General features: G+C 39.3%; 1 protein-coding gene across 1 annotated transcript in view; it reads left to right on the forward strand.

Moving 5' to 3' along the window:
* Nucleotides 1-26,890, forward strand: part of LOC115363932 (multidrug resistance-associated protein 1-like) — a 36,110-nt gene continuing 9,220 nt past the window's right edge. The window contains exons 1-21 of the mRNA XM_030058283.1: nt 1-42; nt 9,970-10,146; nt 11,039-11,164; nt 11,970-12,107; nt 12,688-12,813; nt 13,132-13,193; nt 14,024-14,155; nt 14,517-14,723; nt 15,810-15,987; nt 16,410-16,571; nt 16,770-16,862; nt 18,011-18,214; nt 19,717-19,863; nt 20,024-20,111; nt 20,704-20,900; nt 21,520-21,696; nt 22,185-22,352; nt 23,278-23,467; nt 24,375-24,447; nt 25,035-25,152; nt 26,442-26,649. Coding sequence (XP_029914143.1) covers nt 1-42; nt 9,970-10,146; nt 11,039-11,164; nt 11,970-12,107; nt 12,688-12,813; nt 13,132-13,193; nt 14,024-14,155; nt 14,517-14,723; nt 15,810-15,987; nt 16,410-16,571; nt 16,770-16,862; nt 18,011-18,214; nt 19,717-19,863; nt 20,024-20,111; nt 20,704-20,900; nt 21,520-21,696; nt 22,185-22,352; nt 23,278-23,467; nt 24,375-24,447; nt 25,035-25,152; nt 26,442-26,649 — 3,013 coding nt within the window. The remainder of the gene's footprint in view (nt 43-9,969; nt 10,147-11,038; nt 11,165-11,969; nt 12,108-12,687; nt 12,814-13,131; nt 13,194-14,023; nt 14,156-14,516; nt 14,724-15,809; nt 15,988-16,409; nt 16,572-16,769; nt 16,863-18,010; nt 18,215-19,716; nt 19,864-20,023; nt 20,112-20,703; nt 20,901-21,519; nt 21,697-22,184; nt 22,353-23,277; nt 23,468-24,374; nt 24,448-25,034; nt 25,153-26,441; nt 26,650-26,890) is intronic.

Genomic DNA, 26,890 nt, shown 5'->3' on the forward strand with positions numbered 1-26,890 from the left:
ATGGATGATCTGTGCAGCCTGAGTGGCCTGGACCCACTCTGGGTGAGTCACGCTGAGTGAGTGTGTGTGTCTGTGCATGTTTCAGCCAGTCCATATTTGCATAAAACCTTAGTTTACGATTAGGATCTTATAAATAAGTCAAGGTTATGGTAAGAGTTTCTTTTTAGAGTCAAGACTTTGGTTTAGGATTAAAGTTAGAATCAAATTATGTTTATATTAGGATAGGAGTTACAGGATCATACCAGTAATTTTGCATGTTCAGTTTAGTATCTACTAAATGGATATACCTTATGTTTCTGCTAATCTTTTCCCAAAGCATGTGGTTGTATTTTAAAACTCTGATATCATGTTTCCTCCCTTTTCTCCAGCCATTGGTTTCCATTCATTCCACTACGATATGAAAATGAACTTTCAGAGACTTTCTTCACACCAGTATTCCATCACTGTAATAAAGTCTTCCATATGAGTTTTCCTAAAAGCAGCAGCACTGTTGTGTTTTGATGACTTGAAATTGGGTGAAGGGAAATGGTACCTCTGCCTCGGAAAATAGTCCACCCAGGAAACATTCATAGTGAATGGGCCAAACATTCAAAATCACTGGTATGATCCTTTATGGTTAAGCTTCAAAGAAATTAGAATTTTTGGAATGCTTTGGAAGCGACAGTAAATAAGATTTCACAGACAATAATACATGTTTGAAGGCTGTTTGTTGATCAGCATGAGGTGGTGTCATTTACTTCATAAAGCTATTTCAACTCATGTATGTGTATGGATGATTGACTGATTGATTGACTGATGGATTGATTGATTGACCCTGGGAAGTGCTATTTGTTTTGACTTTAAAAGTGCTCATGTATCTGAGCCACCAACAGATTGCCTCATGATTTATAATGTCCATGACTGTCCCAGCCAAAAAAAACGTCCCTGCTGGACATTTGCACAGCTGCTTATTACGACCTTTAGTTATGTTTGAAAGTCAAGCGACCTCTAGTGGTCCTGTAAATAACAACACTTTGGTGTAGTATTAAGGGAGCAGCAAAGTCCACATAGGGAAGATGGTGGGTGGTGGATCAATCTACACAAGTTCAAATCTTGTGTCAAGCGAGAACAAGGATTTTTTAGTACTAGGTTGCTGGCTCTGGAAATGCTCCTTTGGGTCGTTTTAGATATGCTCCTGTGAGTCGTTTGCGTGGCTTCTTTAGGGAACGCTCATGTTGGTCATATTGTTGTGTTGGTACAAACAACCCATGTGGCCATATGACTCATTTCCATCAATGGCCACTTTGCTTTTCTTCATTGGTTAGCCTACATTTCTCTTGAAAGGCTGTTGAATGTTGGTTGCTTTATTTAGTTTATCTTGTGCTGCTATCTTTTCCTTTTCTGTCTCATTCATCGCAAATGGGAGTCAGCGAGCCATGTGGATGATGTCAACACATTTGCATTGATTTGCTGTTGCTTTGATTTGTTCAGAATTAAGGTTTATGATATGGGCATTTGAAGCATCAACTCCAAAGATCAATAAAAATATGACTTTAATGATGCCACTGATTTTGTCACTTTCATAAGCCAAACACATAGAATCCAAGGATCATTATTTATTTGATGCGGGTAACTCTTCTGCTGGGTTCAGACTGGACGTGGAAGTGCTGTTCAGATTAGCCGTGCAGCAGTCGGAGCTCCTCATACAGCTTGTGATCTGGATATTTCCTGTGGCTGGCGTATATTGTGGAATTTTTTTTTGTAGTCACACACATAAAAACACTAAATACACTGTAGCTGGTCAGATATGCATTGCCAACCCTGCAGATGTTCTTGGGAGGCGTCTGATTTTCCTGCCCCTCTCTCTTTCATTTCTCCTGAATGTGTCCCATAGTTCATCAAATTTCAAAATTTGCCTAGCCTCTAGCCACTGTATTTTCTAGGGATGGTTACACAAAAAATCTAAGGCACATCACTACTGTTTCTGAATGTTCAACCGAAAACATTAGAAAACACAGAAAATACCACCGAGATCAACACTGTTTAATGTCAGAAGCAAAACAGCAGCATGTTCAGGGCTGCAATAATTGAAACAGTGAAAACAAGAAGTGTCTAGCCCTCCTGTTATGTTCACATTTTTGAACATCTTTTATGTTTGGAGTCAATTTGACCCCTGCAGTTTAAACTTCCACAAAATTATTATAACTAAAATTGTTATCAAAGTTTATGTGTCAAGTACTTTGTTTCTTTTTTTGATTACCTAAATAGCCCTTTAAATAAAACATAACTCCTTCCCACCCCTACTTATACATCCAGTATTCCTATTAGGCGATAATGGAAAAATATGCAAATCACCATAAAATCTCACTGATTGATCTAAAATTGGAAAGAAATATTAATTTTTGGTGTTTTAATGGCTTTATATTATTTCTAAGTACAGATTTTTGTTATTTATAACCAATGCGAAAGTGTGTACAGGACATTGAAAACATATCATCATGTCAATTTCATCTTTACCCGGTAGTGCCCATGACATTAGGAACACTCATTAAATATGAAGCAAAAAAAAATGATGTTAATCATTTATTTAGAGATGTTAAACATTGGCTGGGGTCAAATTGACCCCAAACATAATAGGAGGGTTAAACTCAACTGAGCAAAATAAAAACTTAATTTATGATTCAGTTTGACCATGAGGACAATATAAACACGATCATTAACTTACATGCTTATTCTTTACAGTTTGTCAGCAGGGAGAAAGAGAGAGGGGGTGTTTGCAGAGTTCTGCATATCAGTACTCTGGGTACACAGGAATGTCCTGAACTCTGTATGAGCAAAATTAGGTCAAAAAAAAAAAAAAAAAAAAAAAAAAAAACAGTAACCCCCCGATCTTATCATTATGAGGCCCTTCAGTGCCAGGAGCTGAACAATAGTCCCTTCTGGGGGTCACATCAGTGACATGTGTGCCAAGATATGGCATGGCTGAACATGTCTGGGCCAAACACACACCTTTTATGCTTATCCATGCCTTCACAATTGGAATTTGTTTCTCTGTTGGATGACTAGTGCCACTCAGGTATATGGCCCAGAAAAGTGGAGGACATTTTTTTCCTTTTAGAAATATAGATGTGATCCAGCCACACGCCATAATCAGGCCACATATATGTGGAATGTCCATGGCACACCATGGAACTGGAATCAAGTGTTACCATGGTAACACATGACACATGACACATGCACAACATGCTGTGGGTACCATTTTCCCACCAAAAAGTGAAATAAACTTTCACCCAAAATGTGTACCTCCAGTTGTGCTCATTTCTCCAAACTACATTTTATTTTGCAGATAATATCAATAAAAAAATAATAATATGAGGAGACAAATGCTTGTGGAATATTGGCTTTTGAAACAAAATTTTTGGACTAAATTTGTGAAACAAGAAGTCTTTTATCTGCATTTTGCAGATAAATGTAACACATTTTCTCATACCATATGATCAAAATAATAAAATGTATTATTATTTGTTGGACATGTCATCTAAATTTGTTTTACTGAAAAGCATTGGCATCCAAATATCTGTCACAAAACCATAATGACAATTTACAGAAGCAAAAATATGATATAGAACAACAGCTGAATGAGACAACAAGGGTACAAGGTACAATAATTTTTTTAGGGTTGAGAACAAGCTTCTACAAGAGTGGAAAAAGCCAGAGTTGTTGGCAAGACAGCTGGAATGAAACAAAACCACAAACTTGATTCCAGCTTTTAAAGATGATAGAGGTGAGCTTTTGATTTAAAAAATGTGGATAATTTCATGTTTTTTTAAAAGATAGATATGAGCGCATATCAGGATTGTTTGGGCTTCATACACTGGCCGCACCTCAAATGGCAATGTTGAACGCAGCAGCTGAGAAGTCTGAGGTTAGGTAAGGTTATTTTATTGATGTCTGGTATACTGTCAGGTCGAGATGGTTTTCCCACCATGTTTCATAAGAAGAATGTTGACATTATTATTCTGGCAGTTTTTAAAATGTGGACTCTATGATATTGTCTAAAATCTTAACAATAGGACTGGAGAAGACCCTACCCTCTGTAATTAAGGCTGATCAGGTTGGTGTTATTAAAGGTAGCTCACTGTCAGGAAACCTTAGATGTCTGGCTCTCTTATATGATTGATTTGCATGGAAGGTGTGCCAGTGTTGGCTCTCTAACGTGATGCAATGAAAGCATTTGATAGACTGTGGTCATTAAGAGACCTACAAATCAGAGAAGAAAATTTGCTAAATGCAAATTTTGTCAGCCTCGTTTAGTTTCCCAGCATCCTCAGCATCCCACCCCTCTCTGCTTGCAATGTAGAATAGCAAAAGAGACATTTGTTTATATGAGAAGGTTGCGGATTGTAACCTTAATAAGATAAATTGATTGCCTGTAGACTGGTTCATTTGTAGATATACCATCAGTACTTTCTCGTAGATCTCACCTTCCATTAAAAGCAAGCATCAAGGGGAGTACTACTGCCTGTTGTGCCAACTGTTCCAAGTACTTGTTCCGGCAATATCTAGCGAGTCGGTGACACTGTTTGTTTCATTATAGACTGTGCATCACTTAGCATTACCATCTGACACCATGGTGCTGGAATGCTGGACACTTTGCTGTGTAAATCGAGCATGCTGAAATTGTCTTCTGCCAGCTGCCAATGTTCTCTGCTGAAGAGGTGAAGTATTGGAAGGCATTCCAGATGCTGTTGTCAGAGGGTCGATAATATTATGTACATTCAAAAAGATTACACTTTCCATACATTGTAAGTACTAGACTCACTGCTGCTGCCAACCTCCTCATCATTAATGTGGCCGGACTTCAAATGGGACTGTGGATCAGAGAGGGGAACCCATTTCACAAAGGGAAAACAGTCTATAAAGACTGACATCGAGGCTGTACAGTGGCATTACATGTCTTCTATCCACTGGGTCCGGCTTCAACATGGATTTAAATGGAGAACAGAGTGATAGTTCAAAATGCCTGAATATTGGGCTCCCCGGTAGCTCACCGGATAAGAGTGTTCACCAAGTGTTAAGGCTGAGTCCTGATCACAGTGTCCTGGGATCAAATCCGACCCCAAGCCATTTGCTGCATGTCATCCCCTGCCTTTCCTGTCTCTCTCCACTGTGACTGTCAAATAAAGCAGAAATGCCAAAAAAATAATCTTAAAAAAAAAAAGCAAAAGGTTTTGCAGTTGAGGACCAAAGCAGCAGAAAGGCACCTTGTGTTTTAACCAGTGCCCATTAATTGCATTAACGTTAAGAAAAACTTTTATGGTCATGTAAACTACAACAGTCTGTAGCGTTTAAGGAGTTTTATTAAGTAAAAGGTCTGTGTAATGATGCTGCCCAGCTGGGTTTGCTAGTTTGCAGATGTTGACTCGAGGAGCTAACAAGAAGCTACAAGAGGACATATGCTGAAATGTTCATATGTTCAGGCCATAAAGTAACACATTTGAAGATCCTACTGACTTGCCAGCACAGCAAAGAACTATAATTGCCATTTTGTTCTGTACCAGCCGAAAGGCCACAGCACAATATAATCACCCTTCTACTCTACAAATTCTGTTGCATTATCTGATAGCTCTAAGTGAAGGCACTAAATACAATCATTAGCCATTGCTGTTGTTCCTTGACTATGATCCTAAAATGCTAAAATATTATCCTTATTTGAATCAAACTTAAATGGCAACTGTTTTGTTATAGGCTTGTTTTTACTTTTCCATGTATTTTCCCATACAAACACACACACTTGGAAAAAAATATCTTGTGCCAAATAATTCACTTTCTCTGCCTAAACATGTTGGATGCACTCTCTACCTCTCTCTCTCACACGCATATGACATACTGTATAGTTGTTGAACCAACACCTACACAAAACTCAAAATAGTAGCAATTTAGGATACTCATACCCGTCCCTAATACTGTACCACAACTGTATGACCTCTTAACACCAGCTTTGAGGAGCTACAGTCCTCCAGTATTTCTCAACATGTAAGATGAGATAATTTTACAACCCCAGGACATAAGAACCCCTCTCAAAATGCATGATAATGAAGCTAAAAAAAAATATGTGTTTGTCTTAGTGCTTGAAAAGTTGACATTTCACCTAATGTTAGTCTGTAGTCCAATACAGTCTGGGTGAAAGTTGAACATTCTTATCAGTCTTTGCTGTTTGAAGTAGGGCAAATCAAGTCTCATACCATGATTAGATTAGATTAAATGACACTTTATCAATCCCCTGGCAGAAATTGGCCTGTTACACTTGGAATTAGGGGTTATCCCTGTAAAAATAAATACAGCTGACAATTTAAACTCTGAGATGTAAGAATTGTACAATATTGCGATTATGCATACTACTACTACTATTACTACTACTACTAACAACAACAACAACAATGATGATGATGATATTATTATTATTATTAGAAATAATAATAATAACTGTTATTATTATTAGAAATAATAATAATAAGTATTATTATTATTATTACTAGTAGTAGTATTAGTAGTACTATTATTGTTGACATTATTATTATTATTATTGTTGTTGTTGTTGTTGTTGTTGAACCGTAAAACAAGCAGGTGTAAATAAGCAGTGTTCAGTAGTATCCCCCCCAATGGGTGCCACCAGTTGACCCACCAGGCTTGTCTGGGTGATCCTGATGTAAGCCCTGGATCAGAGGACAGCACAAGATGAGAAGTGTGAGAGGCCCAGCAGTGCTTCCTGGATCCACATCAGTCCCAGTCCAGTATGTACTGGTGGCTCCCTCCTCAGTGGCATACGTCCAACAACCGCCAAACGTGAGGCGGGATGCCCTTCGATGATATGGGGGCTGGGGTATCCCCAGCTGGAGGAGACAGGGAGCTGGTGGAAACATGTTTAAGCTGGGCCACATGAAAAGTCAGACGAACCCTGATAGGCCATGGCATATTGAGTTTGACAACAGCAGAATTAATAAGAGAGTCAGTTTGATAAGGTCCAATATCCTGGGGTGTGAGCTTCCTTGGGCTAGTTTGCAAAGAAAAGTCTTTCGAAGAAAGCCACACCTTCTGACCTCGTCAGCAGACTGGAGCAAGGCGCCCTAGGCATTCTTCCAAACCTTGTGGCATTGACAAAGGTGGGCCTAGAAATAGGGGACGAAGACCTCCTCTTCTTGGTCTGGGTACAGAGGTGGTTGTAAACCCATTGCACACTCAGAAGGAGACATACCTGAAGCAGCGCTGGATAGGAAGTTGTATGCATATTCTATCCAGGTAAGCCCCACAATGTAGAGCAACTCCCAGGTCCTGACTGGGTCACTCCCTCTGACATGTTTTACCAAGAGGTCAGTTGTGGGAAGTTTAGGGAGAGCAACAAAATGAACAGCCTTGGAAAATCTGTCCACAATGGCAAGTATGACTGTATTACCTTGAGAAGGTGGGAATCCAGTAACAATGTCATCACAGGTGACCAGGGGCTGGCAAAGGACGGGGCAGACCAGTGGGCGGTTGGTGGAAGGCCTTTCCACAGGCACGTATGAAGCATGCACTGGTGTCAGCAGTCATTGTGGGCCACTAAAACTGCTATTTCAGGAGAGACAGGATATGGTTAACTCCTGAATGGCAGGAGAACTGGGAGGAATGAGCCCACCAGAGATACGTTTGGCCTCCCGAACTACTGAATCCCGGGTAACAGCAGCTACCACATATGAAGATGGCAGTAAAGTGTCAGAATTGAAAGGCTTTCCTGGCTAACTGAATGTAGACTGCTAGCCAGTGCATCAAAGCACTCTGTAATAATCCCACTGTTTGCACCCTTGGGCAATTTATTCATGATCCGTGGTGGGAAAGTCGCAGAAATATGCATGTATAACAGTTGTTATTTATTTTGTTCAGCTCTCTCTGAATTTACTGCTTTGGCCAACACACCACAAAATGCATAATAACTTTGAAGGCAAGCTTGACTTCCTCGTGTAATTTTCATTGTACAAGCTGGATAATGGAACAAGCTGAGGTTTTGGCATGTTGAATTCCATTGCACATCTTCATTCAATGTTACATAAACACAGGCAAAGCATTTAGGCAACACAAGTCAACATGCCTTTGCATTAGTACAAGTGGGTCAATGAAATACAGAAACTACCCCCTAAACTGGCATTTTTCATTACACAACATGAACAACTGTACAACTTTTACATGGATCGATGACAATAATTAAAGACTGTCAAGGATTGGCTGTAGAGCAGCGGATGAAATGATTGAGTTCTGAAATTACTGAGATGCACTTTTGTTAATGATACAGCAGCAGCACCCATTCTAATGCCAGAGGTATGGCCAGGTGAACTCATGTGCCACTGCTGGACTTATTTTAGAAACGATAAACACTGCCACGTGTTTGTGAGTTTGGTGTGGCTCTGGCACAGCATCTGAACTAGACCCTAGTCTTGTTCTGTCCTTCAGGCTGTTAATCATCAACCCAGTCAGAGTTAGTTTACACAAGCCAGCACAGTACGCACAACGAGTTCATCTGCAAAAACAGATACTCCATTTGTATTATGTCTATAAACCATATTTTTCCAGGTAAAAAATCACTGGCAGGCTAATGCAAGGCAATGAAGCTTTTGTAACAAAATTTTGGATTTGGATTCAGACAGTATGTTATGTGAAGTAGTGAGTCAGTTCTTTTTCTTTTTTTTTTTTTTTTTTTTCCCCAAATCATCTCCTTATTATTAAGTCAATAACTGTTAGTGCTGCTGACTCAGAAGGTCCACCTCACCATCACTCTAGACGTTTTCTTACAAAATGGTGTTTATGTTCACATTACAAGGGGGCGAGACACAGAATTTCAACACATGTAAATACTGTGTTCACCGTTGTGGGTGTTGGGGATGAAAGAAACAGTTGTACAAAGGGATAAAGTAATTATTGGTTAGGTTAAACAGTAACAGTATTTTTTAACTACTTAACCACAAGCAACTTTTACCAAATGAAATAGGATTTTTTTAAAAGTGAACTGTAGCAAAATAACACAAAGATTGGGTTCAGTCTGCTGTCTTTATGTCGTGTATGAATAGCTCCCACAGATCCTCAAAAATGACCATGGCAAACCAAGACATGGCTAGAGTTAGTATGTATGCTAAGAGATCACTGACTTTGTCATTATTTTTAAAAAAAAAAATCTATAAGCATCTATATTTTTAATTCTCTGCTAGTTGTATCTCTTGCACACATGTATTTTCATGATCTTACAGTGGTACTCCACCACAGAATAGGCTACTAGAATATAAAGACTAATAATTCTATGCCACCTAATGCCTGGACATACATACACACACACATAGCAAGTGAGCTCTTAAGTTTACTGGCCCGACATGACTTTCTACTGGCCCTAGGCCATCGGTCGCTGTTACTGATGAACCCATTTGCTGTTCAAAGACATGTGTTTAAACACTCGTGTGTGGTGTCTGGTTAGTCTTTCCCAGTAAAAATACTCTGCATCAAAAATTATGTTTTGTTTCCTTTGTGTGTGTGTGTGTGTGTGTGTGTGTGTGTGTGTGTGTGTGTGTGTGTGTGTGTGTGTGAAACAAAAAGAAGATCTGGCTCCATGATTGCCACCATGGCTGAGCAAGGAGAAGAACAACACTTGCAGACAGTCAAATTACATTAACAGAAAATCTAAAGGACAAGAAGTCACAGTACACAGTTTGATGGGCAGGTTTAGGAAGAAACGTTTTTAATACCAAAAGTGGAAATAAAATAAAACAAAAAACAAACAAACAAACAAACAAACAAACAAACAAAAAAAAAACAGGTGTGTCAACGATTACCACTGTAACTGAGAAACTTTACTTTGCTTGAGCACATTTGATAGGAAATCCATTGTTGATTTTACAGTTTTGTACTACTGGATTTCTATTTTAACTTGAATCCTTTAGTTTGAATCCTTCATCCATCACTGTGTTTTAGGACTGGAACCTAACCTGGTACACTCCACACCCGGACCTGACCCAGTGTTTCCAGCACACAGTACTAGTGTGGTTCCCATGTATCTACCTCTGGGCTTGTGCTCCTCTCTACCTGCTCTACCTGTGGTTCAGAGACCATGGATGCATCTCACTATCAAGCCTCTGCTGTGTGAAGACAGTAAGTATGCATATGTGTGGTTGTGTGGCTGTGTGTGTTTGCATGTTTTCTTGTACTTCCAGTTTGATTTTTGCATCTGTAGAGTAAGAAAATCCTAAGGGAAGGATCCCCATTTCTTCAAGAGGGTGGTTAAGGATTAGCTCTTGGGTATAAGAAATATTACCTATGAAGTATCAGACAAGTTTTTTAGGAACCTAAATAATTCACCAACTCTAATTCAACCCTAGTCAGATGATGCATTTTTGACTGACTACTCCTATTAAACTTACAAAGGTAACCATTGATTTATTCTGCTGTGATCGGCTGTTGAGTGAAAGATACCACCTGAGTGGTATGTGGCTGCATTTTGAAAAGCAAGAAGACAAAAAAAGGCAAAAAAAAAAAAAAAAAAAGTCACTTAGCTGCAACAAATAAAAGTAAACTGCCATATTCAGTTAACACCACCAACCTGCATGATCATATGAAAAGATGGCCCCCTTTGTCATCAAGTAACTTTGCAAGCATGACACAAAACCCACACTGACCAAATGAAATCACAAATAAAACTGTGAATTGAAAGATTTCATTTGTGCCAGAACATTATCAGGAAATATGGGATTCATTTTCGTTGTTATGCTGATGATACACATCTGTACATAACTGTGTCACTTAATGACCTCAGCCCCACTGAGATCATCAGTCTGGTCAACATGCTGGTTGCCAGCATCAATTCCTGAATGTCACATAATGTGCTAATAAGGATAACACCAGGTTTTTAGTTCTTGAAGCAAAAGCCCAGAGAAAGTGCCAAGAGAAAGTGAACATCCTTGGAGTGAAAGCCATAAGCTGTTTATGTGTGTGTCTTTGTGTATGCAACAGAGATTATGATCTGCTCTGTCATCTCTGTTCACAGCTCCTTGGTCTGTGTCTTGCATCCTTTAGTATGCTGGAGATTTTCTACCTCCTGGTTAAAAAGAATGAGGAGATCCAGAAGCACATGGTCTTCCTGCTCAGCCCTGTCATACGAAGCCTCTCCATGGTAATCAGTTAACCACTGGTCCCTCACAACTATCAGTAGAAAACATGTGGTAGTTTACTTTCTCTGATGTGCAAATACCATAACACAGCAGTGGCGGTTCACAAGTGCTGTTGATCAGTATCAGTCAATCCACCTTTACCTTGATAATCAATAATCATAGATCTAGACATCCTAGAAAAATTATGTCCATTGGAGGGGACGGCAGATCTGAATAGGAGTTCATGGAAACCTGGGATTTTTGGAGTGAATTTTAGGTCTGTCACTATGGTAAGTTACACTCTGAAGCTAAGCTGTTTGGTAACAGGTTTACTTGAACTAACCTCAGGTTTTTAGTCAGAAAATCTGTCATACCTGCTGTCTTTTACCTGGGAGATAGATGTTGGGAATTGTACACCTTTTCTTAGCAATCCTGTCCACATTGAGGCCAATATTATCCAATGAACTCAGTATCTTAGTTGAACATTTTTGTAAGGTCTGACTCTTTGGCTTGGCCAGCAAGTTAGAAAATAAATTTAGATTTGCTTCATTGTTAAAACAACTAATATTTTGATACTTTTGTAAATGTAGTTAAAAGGAGGAGAGTTGTGACAATCCTCATCTTATAGCAAATCTGTTAAGGGAGGCTAACTCTTTTACACTGAATAACCACCTGCCTTTAGTGACCACCACACAATCGATGAATTAGATATAATCAAAATGATGCTTTCCTTCTTTGTCCTGTTGTTGTCGCTTCCAATCTCCTCTCCTCTTCCCCTGTTCTTCACCCTCTCGTCCTGTACTCCTTTTCTTCCTGTCCTCTGTTCAGGTCCTGGCAGTCTGTATTATCCAGTTGGAAAGGATGAAGGGATGTCGTTCATCTGTCCTGCTCTTCATCTTCTGGACTCTAGCTGTGGTCTGCTCCATTGTTCCTTTCAGGGCTAACGTCCAAGAGATTATTGCTGAGGTATAGCCGCTGCTGCAGTTAAAGGAATACATCAAGCAATTTGCAGATTGTGTATTTGGTAGACTTAACCAGAAAGTGTTGTGAGCATAGGCACCAAAAATATCCATGTGTCCGTCCCTCTGCAGGATACACTTAGACATATTTTATTCATATTATATACTTCTGTTTAAATTGTTCATATTTCTATTTTTTTTAATAATCCTTGTTTATAGTGTTTATATTGCTTACTGCTTTTTATCATGTGTATACTGTATATTTCTTCTAAATTTGCACATTGACCTACCTCTATGCATATTTTATACACCCATGCACACGTTTTTTTTCTGTTTTTTTTTTGTTGCACATTGCTTCTTGCACACTGGGTTGTACTTAGATCTTATTCTGTGTTACTCAGATCTTATTCTGTTGTACATAGATCTTATTCTTTATTTTTTTTAATCTTTTTTTTATTGATTTATTTAATCTGTAATCTGTGGATACTGCTGAAAAACTACGAATTTCCTGCGGGATGAATAAAGTATCTATCTATCTATCTATCTATCTATCTATCATATATCCCTAACTTCTTGCTGCGTTTCAGGGGTTTACAGCAGACGCTATGCGTTTTGTTGCTTTCTTCATCTACTTTTCGATGCTGCTGACCCAACTCATCCTCAGCTGCTTCTCTGACCGCCGACCAATCACTGCCAAGCACACCTATGTCCAGGTAGGACATACCTCACTAATGACAGAACTGCTCCATGAGTCCAACTTTTATTTTGTGGCTCAACCCAAGATAAAGTATCAGCACTACTTTGAAATTAAGCACATTTAAATGTAAAAGCTCAGACAGACATTCTGTCCTTGCCAATGTGTGTGCACAAACACGAAAATAGTCCAAAATCTTAAATTTACACCATTTCAAAACCCTTTGATCACCCTGGATTAAGTGATATATATGATATTGTATGTATGTATGATAATCAGAACACTGTGCAGATTGTGAGTTACTGTGAACAAAGAGTGATATGTTGTCTTTCATCAGAACTCCTGTCCCGAAGAGGATGCCTCTTTTCTCTCCAAGTTTTTCTTCTGGTGGTTCAGCGGGTATGACTGTCCTCTACTGGCAGTTAGTCCTGTTTCACACTGACTCATTAAGCATAATGAGTGAATAATGCAATAATAATCATAATCACAATCATAATTATAATCATAACCATAATCATTATTATTATTATTATTATTATTATTATTATTATTATTATTATTATTGTGGGTGGCCTTAAAAGTATACAGAAGGATTTTGAAGTTGCTTCTGAATTTGACCGGGAGCCAGTGAAGCTGTTGGAGGACGGGGGTGATGTGGTGAAAGGAGGGGGTTCTAGAGATGATATGGGCTGCAGAGTTCTGGATCAGTTGAAGCTTATGGAGGGATTTGTGAGGGGCACCAAAGAGGAGTGAGTTACAATAATCAATACGGGAGGTGACGAGGCTGTGTGTGAACCAGGATGGCAGTGGAGTGAGGGGTGAGAAATGGGCGGAGACGATTAATGTTTCGTAGGTGAAAATATGCAGAGCGGGTTATGTTATTGAGCTGTCGAGGATGACACCCAGACTCTTAACCTGAGGGGAGGGGGACACTGTGGAGCTGTCAATAGTGAGGGAGAAACTGTCGGCTTTGGATAAGGTGGATTTGGTACTGACAAGGAGGAGTTCTGTTTTATCACACGCAAGTTTATAAAATATGTTAATCAGTAAAAGGCTACAACATAATTGGAAATATGGTGTGACTTTTAAATCTATTTGATCTGTACTTAATTTCTCTTTAGACTGATAGAATTTCCAATTTCTTTAAATTGATGGCAAGCACTCCTCTTAAAGGGAATGCAGCTGGCCTTTTGAGAAGGCACTTTCCTTAACTTATTTTCATCTGTCAGCTTGGTGATGCAGGGCTACAGATGCCCCCTGCAAGTGGCGGACTTATGGACTCTGAGGGAAAAAGACTCCTCACACCAGATCATCTCAGATTTAGAGAAGGAATGGGCTCAGCAGTGTGCAAAACTACAACAGTAAGACCATACATATGATTAAACACAGACAAACACACATTGTTTTTCCATCTTTATGAGGACATCATATCGACTTCCATTCACTCCCAACAGCCTTCTATAGCCTTTCCTTATTCTTAACAATAACCAACACATGCCTCAGGTTTAGTCAGAGTTAAATGGATTGTGACCATTTAAGCCTCTCCTATTCATGAACTCATTTCAGAGAGGAGCAAGTAGTTGGATTTATATGATGCATAGTTTTTGTTTTTATTGTGTTTTGACTTTTTTGTGTCTCTCTGTCAAAGCACCATGATTAGATAAATTTCCCTACTCATGAGATGATAAAGTTTACCCTCATTATGACCTTGGTATTCTCCAGGAAGGAGGATGGGGATATGTCTTGGTCTAGCAGGCCAACCAGGCTGACGGAGCAGACACACCTGCTGAGGAAGCTGAAGAGGGAACAGAGCTCTAGCTTCTACCTCCTCCGTACCCTTTGGCGAAGCTTCGGACTTTATTTTCTCTGTGGCACGTTCTACCTGCTCATCCATGATGCCTTTATGTTTGCCATACCACAGGTGCTTAGGTGAGCATCTGCAAAGTCCAAACTGTGTGTGTGTGTCTGCTAATCTTTTCCCAAAGCAAGCAGTTGTATTTTAGAACTCCATTATCATTTTTCCTACTTTTTATTTCCATTCATTCCTCTTCAATATGAAAATGAACTTTCAGAGACTTGCAACTTTCTTCACACCAGTATTCCATCACCGTAATGAAGTCCTCCACATTAGTTTCCCTAAAGGCAGCAGCACTGTTGAGTTTTGATGACTTGGAAATTGAAATTGGGTGGAGAGATACAGTCTGTCCACGGGAAAGTAGTCCTTGGAGAAATGTTTGCTTTACACAACCAATTATCAGTTCTGTGTTTTTTTAACGTTTACCAATTTGTTATCTGCACAAACAGAAGATTTTAAACGCCTGGGGTCTGCACCCATTTTGCGTATTAAACGCCCACCCGAATAACCGCCAGGGCGATTATTTGCATTATATTGAGGTAACCCAAAATAAGGCTATTCACCTTATTTTTGCAGAAGTAAACAGTTAGCCGCACAATAACTGTGTGGCACTTCCATTTTCTGTCAAAATAAGAGAGCTAGCTAACATTAGAAAAAAGGGTGTACCGTAATCTTAAATCGACCGACTGTAAATATGTTGGACAGTAACTGTCATCACAATAATGGCCTGGTGCAGGTCTGTGCAAAAATAAATAAAGGCCTGCAGCAAATAGCCGCCTGGTTCTTTTAAACGCCTGGGGTCCAAGTTGATTTTGCATATTAAACGCCCGGGCGATTAATTGGTGAAATACGGTATATCCTGTCAAATCTTTAGGACCCTTAGTACCCTTGTAGTACCCTCCTAATACCCTGAATTGAAAACTGGTTTGTTGCAATCTAAACTGTGACTCATTTGCATTAAACATTCAAAATCAGTGGTATGGTCCAGAAAGCACCCAAAACATTATACAACTAATGGCACTGCTTTGCATGTTTTTTTTTTTTTTTTCAGAGACTGCAGAAAAAAAAAGGAACCAGAATGTGTGTTCCTTTCCTATTCAGTGGCACATCTGCATCTAATGTCCTTCCTAACATAACATGTTCTATCTTCCCTGTACCAGTCTGCTGCTGGGCTTCATGCGAGACAAGGACGCTGATTTGTGGAAGGGTTACTTCTATGCATTACTCATGTTTCTGCTGGCCAGCCTTCAGTCCCTTTTCAACCACCAGTACATGTACTGCTGCTTCACTGTGGGCATGAGGGTCAAAAGCGCTGTCATGGGCCTGGTCTACAGGAAGGTAGGAGGAATGGAACACAGGAATTAGGGAAAAGCGGTATGACAGTAAGAATGAAAGAAGAATGTAAGAAGGAAAGAGAAAAAGAAAGAAAGAAAGAACTCAAATGCATGAGGGAAGAAGGAAAATGAGGGAAAGATTAAGAACAAAGCAAAAGTTCATTATGTGTTCATCCATATTTCCCGATAAAATGTTTCCATCATGCATACCAAGTTAGTATTGTTTCCTCAACAACAAAAAAAAAAAAAAAAAAAAAAAAAAATTACAAGTGAAAATGTAGTTTAAGCTTCTGAAAAAATAAATATAATCACATGGCTTATGTTATCATAAGTTCAAGGAGAAACCAGGGAGCTTGAATCTTCTATTTGCTAGACAAAGGTTTCCTGCTCAGAGATACATTAATCAACGTGTCTGTGTCTGTCTAGTGCCTTGTGATCAGCAGTGCAGCACGACGCCAGTGCACAGTGGGAGAAATCGTCAACCTGGTGTCGGCCGACACCCAGAAACTCATGGACTCTGTGGTTTACATCAACGCTGTGTGGGTGGCACCAATAGAGATCTCCCTCTGTCTTTACTTCCTCTGGCAGGTAGAAAAATACCAAAGAAATACTAGACTGCACACCCAATGATGTGAACTGCTGGACAACTGGCAAGGATAAATTATAGAGAAAGAAGAAACACACACTCCTTAATTTTTGTAGCTCCTTAGTGATCCCTCAAATTTCCTTCCTACCTTCTGTCCTCTGTCTGTTCTTTATCTTTTTCTTTACTCCTCTACTTGACAGCGTCTTGGCCCATCTGCTTTGCCTGGCATTGCTACCGTCATCCTCATCTTCCCTCTCAATGGCTTCATTGCTAAAATGAGGAGCAAACTGCAGGTGAGCGAATACACACACACAAATATACACACATGCACAATTTTTTTTTCTTTGCCAGCAGATGCAGTGTCAATACTGCCCACCACTTTCTCAGTTCAGGTCTCTATTCTTTACTTGAACCTATGGCTGTAAATCAATCAAATTAATTCTGATTTATGTTTTATGTTTTATCAATGCAAAAAAAAAAAAAAATTGCAATTTTGACGATGTATGATATGTTAGAAAAGTAAATTGATAATTCATTCCCTAAGGTGAAGAATACAATTAATTCTTAAAAATGAAATAGTATATTCTCCAAAAGAAAGCACAATAAATTACCAAGCAATTAAAATAATAATAATAATAAAGAAAAAACTCAAACAAATAGCCATGAAAAGCCATACACATTTCTATCTAATGTTTGTGAGAAGTGTATTCCAGGCAGCAGAAGCTCAATACAGAACCCATTTTGGCACACAAATCATTTTTGGGCATCATAAAACCAGTTGATGTGTTTCATGCCACAGCCATTCTGTATCCCACTTGGTTTAAATAGAGAGCAAGCATGGCATTGATGCTATACCATGTTGCACATCTGGAGAACAACCATTGACAATAACCCTGGCAAAACCAGATGTGCTAAAATGCGACTGTGGTATCCTTCAGATGAAGTCTGAGGGATACGCAGATTTGCGATCGTCACATGTCTGTCATGTCTGCCGTGTCTAATGAGATTTTCATGTGAATGTTCCTGGGGCTACAGTTATTGAGCCTTTTGTATTTGGTATGGACATTGGTTATGGTTAAACCAAAACACCTATCGATTTTCCTTGCTATGGTAATAGTATTACCATGAAATGTCTTTCTTCTCACCTTTGATGAAGACTAATTATCAAAATATAAGTCATTTATTCTAAGGCCGACATTGTTTCATGACTCATTGTCTCATCTCTCATCTTTGTTAAATTGTGTTTCAAATTACATTTTGGTCATCTTCAAAACTTTAAGTTTGTTTTAAAATACACACTTCAGTATGATTGATCCGTAGATTGGCTCTGGTTATATACTAAGTGCAGCAAAATATAACCACATGTGCCTGGTCCCATATTTTCCTCAGAATCCCCTGATTCTTATATCTAACTCTATCTTCTATTCCTAAAAATACCCAGGAGGTCCAATTGAAGTTAATGGATGGTCGGATCAAGCTTATGAATGAGATTCTGAATGGTATCAAGATCCTCAAGTTCTATGCCTGGGAGGTGGCCTTCCTGAATCGGGTAGAGGACCTGAGAGGGAGAGAGCTGAATGCACTGAAGAAATCCCAGATCCTCTACTCCATATCCCTGGCATCTTTCAACTCTTCCTCCTTCCTGGTGAGAAGTGTTGGCATGCTGATATAAATGTGAAAATGCTTTGTTAGATTGATTACTGGTGTTATTGTTTTTGCCCTGCTGGGAGGTGGTCAGGCAGCCTTTCCATCCTTTCACCACTTGACTCCAATCTTGAAATCTACAGGAAGGATTTTCATGTAATTTGGTGAACATTTTCATGCTACACTATGAACAAACTTTATGAAATTTCCCTGTAGTGCCCCCATCAGGCAAAATGTGGCTTGTACACAATCTCTCAGAATCTGTTGGCCACATTTCCATGAAATTTAATGAGCACTATGTTCATTTTGGTGACCTCATATCCTTTCCTTTAACACCACCCTCAAGCCAAAATGTCAACATTGCACACTCTCAGGCCAAACATTTCACTTGTACACAACATATTGGGAATGAACCTTATCCGTTATGATGACCTCTTGACCTCTCCTTTAGAATCATACATCTGAGAGCACTTTAAAACCAATCAAATCTCTCTTCAAGAGAACACTTAAAACTCAAGACAAAAAAACTATATATTACCATTATTGTAAAATTATTAATAAGTACAAAATCTTGGACTTTGATAGCTACCAGTTGTTTTTTGGATGCTTGTCTCGTCTTTAAGGTTTTGAATGGTCTAGCCCCTCCACCATTACAGGACCTCATAAAGAAAAAATCTTCCAGAGTAAACACCAGAACACTGACTAGAGGAGACTGTGATGAACAACGGCGCAGGACTAAATTTGGCCAAATGGTGGTGTCCATCAGAGGAACACAGTCATGGAACACACTGCCAGCTCATATTAGAAACTGTGACAATTGCACCACCCTTAAAAAGACCCTTAATCAGTGGTTAATAACAAGCCAGACCTGCTCTCATGGGTAACCTTTTTGTCTTTTCTATTTTGTATATGGACTTTTAATGTGAATCGGGACATACTTTTTGTGTAAGATTTCTACATGTTTTATCTATTTGTCATGGTGTATTGGTGTATTGTCTGTATGTTGTCCTGCCTTAGGACAACGGATGAAATTTAGCAACTGTGCTAACTCCGGCATATTTATATTGATGCTTTTTACTGATATGTTGATTAATGTGCATTGTCCTAAACAAATAATCCACCTCACGCCAGAGTGTAAATTTGTTATCTCAGAATCTATTGGGTGGATTGCTGTGAAGTTTGATGAGCACATTCATGCTCCCAGGATGGTGGACCTTCTCACTCTCTTAGTACACAGTTAAATTATGAAGTAGCTTCCCTATATCATATGTTCAATGTAAAGTAATGAGAAGCATAGAATTTGCATTGTTTAGCTTTTATAGGAAAAAATGACTTTCCTGTGAACATCTTCCCACTGCTATAAACTTAGTCTTTAGCCTCATTACCAACAATTGGCATGGCTCTAACTTATTTGCTCAGACATTTCATACGACAAATTTGGTTTCTTATACAGGCCGGTCTGTTAGACTCATATAGTCTTGTACTTTGTTATGCTCCCTACAGATTGCTTTTGCCATGTTTGGTGTCTATGTGCTGATTGATGACAAGAACATTCTGGATGCTCAGAAAGTCTTTGTCTCGATGGCCCTAATCAACATATTGAAGACGCCACTGAGTCAGCTTCCTTTTGCCATGAGCACCACCATGCAGGTGAGGAAAAATGATTATGCTGATGGCTGATAAGGAAACTGACCACTGACCATTGTTCCGTCCAAATTCATAAACTCTTGTAATATGCTGGCATGCCTCCAATGTGGGGAATTGTCAAATGAGTAATGGGTTTTTTGGTGGTTGGCTTTTCTTGGCCCAGGCCATGGTGTCCCTCAAACGTCTTGGAAAGTTCCTCTGCCAGGATGAACTCAAGCCAGAGAACGTGGAGCGAATCCCTTACAGCACTGGTAGGGAGAAAACACACAGGCACACATGCACACACACACACAGTTAATTTTAATCTGTAACATGGCTGCTGTATTGACAATATTACATTTTGAAACATCATCCTTCTATGGCATTCAGCAAAAATGAGCTTCCTTTCCTCAAATGAATATGCTTAGAGATGTGCTACCTTTTGAATCATACTCTAGCCTCTGATCAGACTCAGTTTGGACTCTTGGGGCTTGGCTACATTTGGTTTAGATTTAAATTTCACAGGATGTTTACAGCATCAGATAAGTCCTTGCATCATGAGTTTTTTTCTCTTGATTTAAGTGAGGCCCCTTTAGACTCAACTGTTCAAAAATGTGGAATAAGCATGTCATTTGATGGCTGAATCTACATGGGTCTACATCATCAACCCAACTCACTGTATTCACGTAAACCAACCCTCAGCAATTTGGCATTGTGCACCCTGTGTATGTCTATCTATCTATTTATGGATAGACAGAGTATATTTATCCATCTATCGATCAATCAATACATAGATAGATCGATATTCCAATTTTATCAGCACCCCAATGAGCAACCTAACAACATAAACCACTTCTGTCCTAGATGGGGATGCGGTTGTGATAGAGGGGGGAACGTTTTCCTGGTCCAAGGACGGGCCACCATGCTTGCGAAGGATCAATGTGACGGTGAAGAAGGGTTCCTTGGTGGCTGTGGTTGGCCATGTTGGCTCAGGGAAGTCTTCTCTACTGTCTGCCATGTTGGGAGAAACAGAGAGGAAGAATGGCCACATAACAATCGAGGTAAAATCAATAAAATCAAATCAGTCAGTCAAAAATCCACCTATAGAAATTGCTGACCAGCCAGCACAGCTATAAATGCTGACACTACAGCAACATATCTGTGCAGACCCATAAATTCAAATTTACTTTCCACAGTCTTTTGTCCATTGTCATGAGAAAACTGCTCAAATTACCTGCACTTATGATAAAAACCCTTAGGATCATCCATGCTGTAACTAAAGCTAACTATTTTGCCCAAATCATTGTTTTTGCTCTGAACTCTCATTACAGACTTCTTGCTACAAATTGGAGGCATTAAGCAACTGCACTGAATGTCACAAGTTTATTATTTTGATTGCAATGATCATGTATTATGATGTGTAATGGCTTATTGGTGCTCAGGCAAATTAAAGGCACTCTGGACTGGCACACAGCTGTCCTCCTCAGCCACATTTTCATACACCAAATCAGAAAATGAATTGATGGAAAGCACACAAGTGGATAGGACACACACACACACACGCACAAACACTTGTTGCCCAGCCTTGCCATCCGTTAGGGTACTGATCAAGCACAAGACAACAAGGAAAAATCATGAAGTTAGAAATCTTAGTTTATGTTTGACTGTGTTGCCCTGCAGGGTTCGGTGGCTTATGTTCCGCAGCAGGCCTGGATTCAGAATGCCACCCTGAAAGACAACATTGTGTTTGGCCAGGAGAGGAAGGAGAGCTGGTACATGCGTGTGGTGGAGGCCTGTGCCCTCCTGCCAGACCTGGAAATCCTTCCTGCGGGAGACAGCACAGAGATTGGGGAGAAGGTATCAACATAGACACTTCTTTGGCCTTGTAGGCTGTAAAAGTTTAAAACTTGGCAAAGGACATTTACACATTCACCCAATTCACCCAACACCCAATATGACTTAATTAGTTATTATAAGGAGGAATTTTAATTGTAAATATCTTTTGTAAATCCCTTTTTATTTGATTAGAAAAGGTTAATGGGAACCAAATATTTATTTCCTCACTAAAATGTCTTTTCTTCAGTAAATAAGTAAAGTGAATAAGTAAAGCACAGTGACAATCTAGTGAGCACATTAAAATAACATATCATATAGTTTCTGAAATGTAAATCTCTGCTATTGCTGTGTGATGATTAGTTGATACATTAGTGTTATATCTTGTAGGTGAGGAATTGTAGCTTCTTCTTGATCTTTTTGGCTTCCTCTGTCACTATTTTACTGTGTATTGTCCAAGGAAGATGCTACGCTATAAGCATCGAAGCGTTATGGTTGCTATTTTTGTACAGGGTTTGAACTTGTCTGGTGGGCAAAAGCAAAGGGTGAGCCTGGCCAGGGCAGTCTATAGGAATGCTGATGTCTACCTGCTGGATGACCCACTATCTGCTGTTGATGCTCATGTGGGACAGCATATATTTGACAGGGTCATTGGACCCAAAGGGCTTCTCAAAGACAAGGTGGGAACACACGTGTGTATTGTATCATTGTCTGTATGTGTGTATATATTTGCGATGATTGGCCCACACTATAGCAATTTAGACACAGAAGTGAAATAGGAGGTGATTGGGAGCAAATAGAGCTGCAGGTTGTTCACTCCTTCTTGATTTTTCTTCTTTCAATTAAGTTGCATTCTATTAACAAATCGAATCAGCTCACTCACTTCAAAGAGTAGTCCTTTTTGAATGCTTGTTTGCAAATTGATCTTCACTTGCGATAATCAAAATGACACTGTGATATAAGCCAGATCCCAAGAGCACTTCCGTCATGGAACACAGCTTCTCGAGCAAAGAGGTTACTCTAGCATTTGCTTTTCACATATATTTAAATGTATCCTGGCCTCCCCAGGATCACTACTTAGTTTAAAGCTTAGATAGTTGATTGATGCTTTGGCTTTGATATCCTCATTGATACACTTTATCTTTGAATTCAGATTTATATTCAGTTTTTCCCATGTGAAAGAGGTGCTCTTTATGACAAACTGGCTTTCATGTAGTGTAAAGAATAGAGTAAAAAAATAAGTGGTCTCAACACAATATCTTGTGGGATCCCATTGCACAATGGTGTGGCATAACATTAGTAACCATTTTTCAGGGATGCTGCTAATTCAGTTTAGTTAGGAACAGCCCATGGTTCCTAGAGTTTACTTATAATTGATCAGATGAGGTGGACTCTACTGTATTGTAATGCTACTCTAGAATTTCAGTATCCTAGGTTTCAGAGGAGAATTTTATTGTTCTTTCATGGTCCTCATTCTGAAATTTAAGAAACAATGAATATTCAGGTGTTTAGCATAGAAATGGAAAAATGTGAAGCTATTGACTGTGAGTCCAAAATATATCATCACCTTCAGTATAAACATAATGGCATCCTGTGTGTGTCTAGACTCGTGTGTTGGTGACTCACGGGCTGAGCTATCTGCCTCAAGCTGACCTGATCCTAGTGATGGTGGAGGGTGAGATCACAGAGATGGGCTCATACCTGGAACTGATGAAAAGGAAAGGAACGTTTGCTGACTTCATTAACATCTTTGCTGGCACCAAGCGTGAAGAGAGCTCAACTCACAGGGATAAGAGTAAGACCTTTACAGATTTTGGGGGCAGCTGTGGCCAAAAGATTGGCTGTGAAGCTGTGGTGAGCAGAATGTTTTTATTGTCAGAACACATATTATATTATCCCTCCCTTCTTTCTATCTATTTATATAAAGGTTTTACTGTATTACAAGTCAACAATCACTGAGTGCTGAAATACTTGTAAAATCATCATGAATCCTTAATGCAATTTGTTAATACATAATGTTAATGTGGGCATTTCTGGCACACCACAAGCTTGGTATGTCATGACCTTTCAAGTTCAAGTTTATTTAGAGCCTAAAAGCACTGTTTCCAGACTTTGTGGGATTTACAGTGCCACAAGTTTACAACAGACAAAACAGGATGACACCCCTGACTAAGCCCTTAAAGCAGGAAAGAGAAACCTCCCGAACCTCTCCAAGTCTGCAGCTGGATGACAGAAATTGACAGGGTTCACCTTCTGGGTAGGATAAATGTGCTTACCATATTTCATGGTAGTCCTCCCAGTAGTTGAAGGGATATTATGTACAAGCCAAATTTTGACATGATGTCACCCAAAAATGACAAGATCCATCCTCTGACAAGCATAATGGTGTGCACCAAATTCCATGGCAATATGGCCAACAGATTTCAAGAAACAGATAGAGGTACAAGATGCTGCCTTAGAATAAAGTGTTGTATGGACAACTTTAGGCCCCATGTGCCAGTGGAGGGGAAAACGAACCAGCACACCAGCACTTAAAATATGATCTCATCAGTAACTGTAGAGCTGATTTTTTTTTTTTTTAAAAAAACCCTATTTATGGAAAATGACAACTCATTTGACACAGAGATAATGCTGTCCTATAGTACATATATGCATTGTGGCTTCAGCAGCCTGATTTTTTTTTTTTTTTTTTTTTTTTGCAGGCACAAGGAAGTCTGCATCTCGTCTCAGTATGACTGATTTCTCCATTGACCTTTCACAGGAACAACTGATCAGGTTTGAAAATGAACAACACTGTATTCAACAGATGAGCTGTTTTTTAATCATTTTAATTTTAATTTAATTTATTCAAAATTAAAGACTAATTCTAGATAACATGAGCACAATCATACCAGTCAGAAGTGACCATAACATTCCCCATGATTGGTGCAGGTTGCTCTGGGTATCATGTCTCCCCTAAAATATTTTCTGAGGTGTATGTCTGAGGTGTATTTTCAGTAGCACAGCCACTACTGAATGATCATATAATTACTAAAGGAATATTATAGGAATACTACAGGCAGCACAGTGTGTCTCTATGATCCTCGTCCATGATTACACTTTGCCACTCGTCACTTTGATCGTGAAAGCGACATTTATGATACTATAGAACTATAGTTTTTATAGTATACAGTTTAGAGAATTTAATAGATCTAAAACAAAACAGATGGAAGGACACAACTGAGAGAACAAGTCACAATTACAAATCTGTCCTCAACTTCAGCACCACGGACAACATCATTTTTTTTTAAAACATTTATTTATGTTTATGTATTTATTTATTTTTGGACCACTGACTATGCATGTTTCTATGTATATCCCAGTTGTGACATGAGCAGTGCCAGTGTCCAGACTATGGAAGCCATCTCAGGCTGCAGTCAGGAGTCAGCAGCTGAGGATGTTGGGAAACTGACTGAGGCTGACAAGGCTCACACAGGGAGGGTGAGTGCTGCATGTTTCTACTCCTGTGCCAGATGGGATAGGTGAAGACTTACTAGAATTATGGAAACAATCCTTTGATTCTAAAGGTCTGACATGGGAAAATTACCATGATCTTTTTCTTTAATTTATTTTCAGCAATACAAGTTGATCACATCATATGGTTGCATTTTCATTGACCTTTCAGTATTAATTCCTCAATAAAATATTGTAATTTTTAGGTTACTGTAAAATCGGGCATCATGCATTTTCATAGCAATATATGTCAATTTCCCACAGAAACTCGTTAACTTGCAGAGTGATAACCAACATGGTGAACAGAAAACAAAAAGTGGCACCAGCAGGAATAGATATATCCTCAATTCAAGCAAAAAGACGTCAGGGTACTGGCCATATTGTTAGATTGAGGACGAAGGTACTTTGCAAAGACACCACAGCAATATTGCTCAGCAGCCTTTGCAAGAGCAGTACACAAGACTCAGCCCATCAAGGTCTAGAAAGGTGTTTTTTCTGCATGTGTGAAAGTTTTTATTTATATTATATTTGAGATAGCAATACAAAATTGACAAATATTCTTTCAGAGGCAAAAGCCTACTTCGACTATTGAAAAACACATAAAAATACTTTCAGTACGTTCATTAATTAGATGGCTCTCATACTGTGGATCTACTGCCACACTCCAATTTGTAACCTGTTTTGTGGATTGAGTGGTTTGTTTGTTTTTTCATAAGTTAATACATTGGTTAACATACTGGAATAAGGTACAGTGAAGTGTTATAGTGAATGTTGCATAGATCAAAGTGTGTGGAAATTTGTTCTGTCAGTTTGGACTCTGATGCTTCCAGCACCTAAACAAAGAATTAGCCAGGTGGAGTGGTGGTCACCCTGCATTATCAAATACTCTGGATAGGAAGGTGTGCCTGTGGTTTTAAGGCACACCACAGTGGAGACACCACCTGGCATGTGAATGTATAATGCACCATCCTCCAGTTGGTTCATGCTTGTGTGTATTAGTGAACACTGTATTTGCCTTGTTAAGGGCTCTGTGGGCTCTGTGTCACCTAAACAATGCATGCCATAACTCATAACAACAACTGTGCATTTTGGGAAATGTTAAATATAAATAAACAAACTAATGCACACACAGATTGCATCCATGGTACCACTCACAGGCCCGCCAAGTATCCACATTCGAACTCAACAATTTACCCTTTAGTTAGGCAGCAGTGATATCATATGAATGACCTGGATATGAAACATATGTGTGAAAGCATGTCCTCAATTTTTCTCAGGTTAAGTTGGAGATATACAAGGAATATTTCAAGACTGTTGGCCTGGCTCTCATCATCCCTATAGTCCTCCTCTATGCCTTCCAGCAGTCTGCCTCCCTGGCCTACAACTACTGGCTGAGCCTCTGGGCTGACGAGCCTGTGGTGAACGGCACCCAGATGAACACTGACCTAAAACTGGGGGTATTTGGAGCACTGGGATTTGCTCAAGGTGGGTTGAGGATGGCTCAAGGGGCATGTTTAAAGAGATAGTTCACCCATTTTGAAAAAATGTGATATTATTTCAGCTCCCCCCTACCTGGTATGTAGGACAGTAGTGGTGCTATCTCCTTTCAGCATTACTGAGTAATGGATACCGGTTGGATGATTCAAATGCTAACTGTTAGCCTCCTGCCACTGAGGGTGTCTTCCCCCCGGCTAACATTTTAAAGTGACAATTTACGCCAAAACAA

Source organism: Myripristis murdjan, chromosome 8 (assembly GCF_902150065.1).
Source record: "Myripristis murdjan chromosome 8, fMyrMur1.1, whole genome shotgun sequence".
NCBI lineage: Eukaryota > Metazoa > Chordata > Actinopteri > Holocentriformes > Holocentridae > Myripristis > Myripristis murdjan.